Below are 2,238 nucleotides of genomic sequence, written 5' to 3'. Positions count from 1 at the left end.
TGAACCCTCCCCGTCGGTGGCGGGGGGAGCCCAGATGTGGACAAAGTGCCTGTAGCTGCAGGGATATTGCAGTGTCTGTGGCTCTGCTCTCAGTCCTGCTGCAGTGTCGGGGCTTCCCCAGGTAGGATGAGGGCAAACAGAGGTAGAAGTAGCGCGGGTGGGATGGGGCTGGAATGCCTTGCTGGGTCTGGCACGGCTTCCATGTGCAAATTCTGCAGAGCCGCAGTAAGATCAGTGGGTGACCTGTGGTTTGCAGCCCGGGAGTGCCCCCGTAGCCAAAACCAGCCAAGACTGGAGCTGCTGAGGAGCAGGGACTGCCGCAGAAGCCACTGCCTTCCTTTAATGTCTCCTTTTGTCTGTGTTCTGCTTGCTCCCCCCGCTCAGGTGCCGCTCCCTCCCGACACTCGCTGTTGTTACTGTCACACCTGTACAACTCACCGCCCCTCCTACCTGCCGCTGCAGTCTGTTAGTCCCGGAGCTAAGGTCTTTACCCTTCTTCCTGCCATCTGCCATTACGAACCGACCCCGGGCTGCCGCCGGTCCTGCCTCCCCGCATCCCACCTCTCCCGCTGTGGTCCCGTGTCCTGCCTCGCTGCTGTCTTCCCTCCCCGCTTGTTCCACGGGCTCAGATGAACCCCAGGGACAAACTGCTCAGAGCCGGCCCCGCTGATGGAGAGCGGCAGCTCTCAACTAACCGCGTCGCGCTTTCTGGTGGTTTTAACCTTCCTGTAGGATCCTGATTCAGGAGGACAAGATGAAAGAGCCGTGCTTGGTCAGGAGAGTAAATCACGTGGGAGCTCACCTGCCAGGAGCTGTCTCCCTCTCTCTCCCTCTGCCTCTTTTTTTTGTTGTTTTTTTATAGTGCCATCTTTATAGCACTCAATTTTTCATGCTCGTTTGTGAGGTGAAGTGGAGCTGTTGCTAATGGCAATAGGGGCTTGCAGGCCTAACTCAGGAAGTCAACTCAGAGTGCTGGGTTGAGACTGACGTGGCCAGACACGTTTTAGCTGGGAAGAACTCGAATGCCTCCCCAGCGAGAGCTGCTTCCCCGCACACGTGCGCGTTTTTGGGATGGGGATTAGGCAGAGCAGCAGCCTCTCGGTGCTTTGAACCCTGACTCGTTCCGTCCCAGAAGCACGCGTGACTTAACGGGCCCTTTCTCTCCTTTTTCTAGCTGGAGCCCCCTGAAGTGGACCAAGACTCCCAGTCTCACGCCAGTGTCTCCTGGGTCGTGGACCCCAAACAGGACTCCAAGCGGACCCTCAGCACTAAGTATGAGACCACTATCTTCTAAAGCAAACACACCCCGTGTCCACCTAGTCTAACCGTGCCTTTGCGATCTGATCTGTCTGCTGTTCTAAACTCCCTCTTCCTCCAGCTGCTCGCACTGAGCCCCGCGTAGGCACTACGTCAAAGGCAGCAGCACTTAGGAGACTGTAGACTTAAACGGCTTTTGTACCTGATCACTACTGAACACTGTGAATTCTCCTTACTCGGAAACAAGGGTAACACGCTGTTAGATATCTGTGAGGTGGGAGGTGCAGAGGGAAGCAGGCTGGGGGAATCGGAGCTGTGGATCCAGGAAGCCGCCTGCCGTTTTCACGTCTTTCCCCTCGCTCTGGCACTGTGAATCCCTGGGGCGGACGTGACACTCCCCGGGCCTTTTTTTCTATTTCACCTTCTTATCCTTGGACTGATGGAGACCTCTTGTCTCCGCGGTGCACGCACTCCCTCCTCCTAGATCCTCTTCTTCCCGACTGAGCCACGGCTGCGTACTGTTCCAGTGAACTCACCCCTCTTCTTACCTGCCATTCGAATCAACACTAACCACTGTGATGCTGAATGCAAATAACACGCGTTCACTAGATTCCCTCACGGCAACCCTCGCCCACGGTCCCTCCCCTTGAAGCCTGGAGCAGAAAATCTGCTCTGATGGGAGCACTGGTTTGGGCTGGGTGTGATCGTGCCCACTGTGAGCTCTGTCCCCTCTCAGAGACGAGGCGTGGATTTGGTTGCATCCATTTCAGTCCCTTGTAGGATTTCTTTTTTCCCCTCCATAGTCCTGTTTACACTCACCAAACTCGTGAGCCATGGGTGTAGTTCTCACGTGGCAGATGGTAAAGAGGTTAAGCTTTTAAAGGCACATGTTGTTAGCCCCGTGCTGGGAAGGAGAAGTGTTTGAGCGATGCTGCGCTGTGAGAGGTCTGAGGAAGCAGATGGAGCTCTGCTGTGTTCAGA

At 55.8% G+C, this 2,238-nt stretch overlaps 1 protein-coding gene across 1 annotated transcript in view; it reads left to right on the top strand.

Moving 5' to 3' along the window:
• Positions 1 to 1,294, top strand: part of LOC104271027 (ankyrin repeat and SAM domain-containing protein 1A-like) — a 22,245-nt gene extending 20,951 nt beyond the window's left edge. Inside the window, exons 11-12 of the mRNA XM_009865571.1 lie at positions 299 to 483; positions 1,175 to 1,294. Coding sequence (XP_009863873.1) covers positions 299 to 483; positions 1,175 to 1,294 — 305 coding nt within the window. The remainder of the gene's footprint in view (positions 1 to 298; positions 484 to 1,174) is intronic.
• The last annotated feature ends 944 nt before the right edge of the window (positions 1,295 to 2,238 follow it).

This window comes from Apaloderma vittatum, unplaced genomic scaffold (assembly GCF_000703405.1).
Source record: "Apaloderma vittatum isolate BGI_N311 unplaced genomic scaffold, ASM70340v1 scaffold31062, whole genome shotgun sequence".
NCBI classification, from domain to species: domain Eukaryota; kingdom Metazoa; phylum Chordata; class Aves; order Trogoniformes; family Trogonidae; genus Apaloderma; species Apaloderma vittatum.
This window is presented reverse-complemented; position numbering and strand designations above follow the sequence as displayed.